This window comes from Myotis brandtii, unplaced genomic scaffold, assembly GCF_000412655.1.
Source record: "Myotis brandtii unplaced genomic scaffold, ASM41265v1 C42051078, whole genome shotgun sequence".
Lineage (NCBI taxonomy): Eukaryota > Metazoa > Chordata > Mammalia > Chiroptera > Vespertilionidae > Myotis > Myotis brandtii.
In genome coordinates this window covers 1-1,030 of record NW_005316736.1, presented here as the reverse complement: position 1 = coordinate 1,030, position 1,030 = coordinate 1, and the positions used below count along the sequence as shown (strand labels likewise).

The 1,030-nt window shown below is 62.6% G+C and overlaps 1 protein-coding gene across 1 annotated transcript; it reads right to left on the bottom strand.

Moving 5' to 3' along the window:
* Positions 1-52: 52 nt before the first annotated feature.
* LOC102242589 (olfactory receptor 5) lies at positions 53-997 on the bottom strand. The gene has a single exon (XM_005852896.1). The coding sequence runs from the start codon at positions 995-997 to the stop codon at positions 53-55; it is 945 nt and encodes a 314-aa protein (XP_005852958.1).
* Between the last annotated feature and the right edge of the window lie 33 nt (positions 998-1,030).

The following is a 1,030-nucleotide window of genomic DNA, read 5'->3' as shown; positions in this document are numbered from 1 at the left end:
AAAATAAAAAGTATTAATACACTGAGATCTCCCCCATGCCCAGGCAGGGTGGTCAGCCTCGGGGCCAGCCCAGGGTTCTACGGAAAGCCACCTGGACCTCCTTGTTCCGCAGGCAGTAGATGACAGGGTTGCACATGGGCGTGACCACCGTGTAGATGACAGACAACACCTTGTTGAGATCCATGGCTTCGATGCGGCTGGGACGGGCATAGATGAAGAGAGTGGCCGAGTAGAAGATCCCCACCACCACCAGGTGGGAGGCGCAGGTGGAGAAGGCTTTGCGGCGGGCGGTGGCGGACGGCATGCGGAGCACCGCCCTCCCAATGGCCACATAGGAGGCGCCGGCCGCCAGGAGGGAACCCCAGAGGATGACGATGGCGGAGATGAAGTCCACCAGCTCAGTCAGGGCCACGTGGGTGCAGGACAGGTTGAGCAGAGGGGAGACGTCACAGAAGAAGTGGTTGAGGACGTTGGGGCCGCAGTAGGACAGGCTGGCGATGCACGAGGTCTTGACCACCGAGACCAGCAGCCCGCCCAGCCAGGAGGCCACGGCCAGGCCCAGGCACACCTGGGGCCTCATGAGCAGCGGGTAGCGGAGCGGGTGGCAGATGGCCGCGTAGCGGTCGTAGGCCATGGAGGCCAGGAGGGTGCACTCGGTGCAGATGAGGGCGATGAAGAAGAAGAGTTGGGTCATGCAGGCCGCGAAGGGCACGTGGCAGGGCCCGCCCCGCAGCCCCGCCAGCAGGCTGGGCGTGGTCACGGACACGTAGCACATCTCCAGGCAGCTCAGGTGGCCCAGGAAGAAGTACATGGGCTTGTGGAGCTCGCCGTGAGCGCAGACGAGGTAGACGATCAGCGTGTTCTCCAGGAGGGTGGCCAGGTAGAGGGCCAGGAAGACGGCAAACAGGACGTCCCTTACGTCTGGCCTCGTGGACAAACCCAGCAAGACAAACTCCTGTACTCGGGTCAGGTTGCCCAGCTCCGGGGGCCTCTGCATCTGAGAAAAAAAAAATACACCCATAAGGCCTAG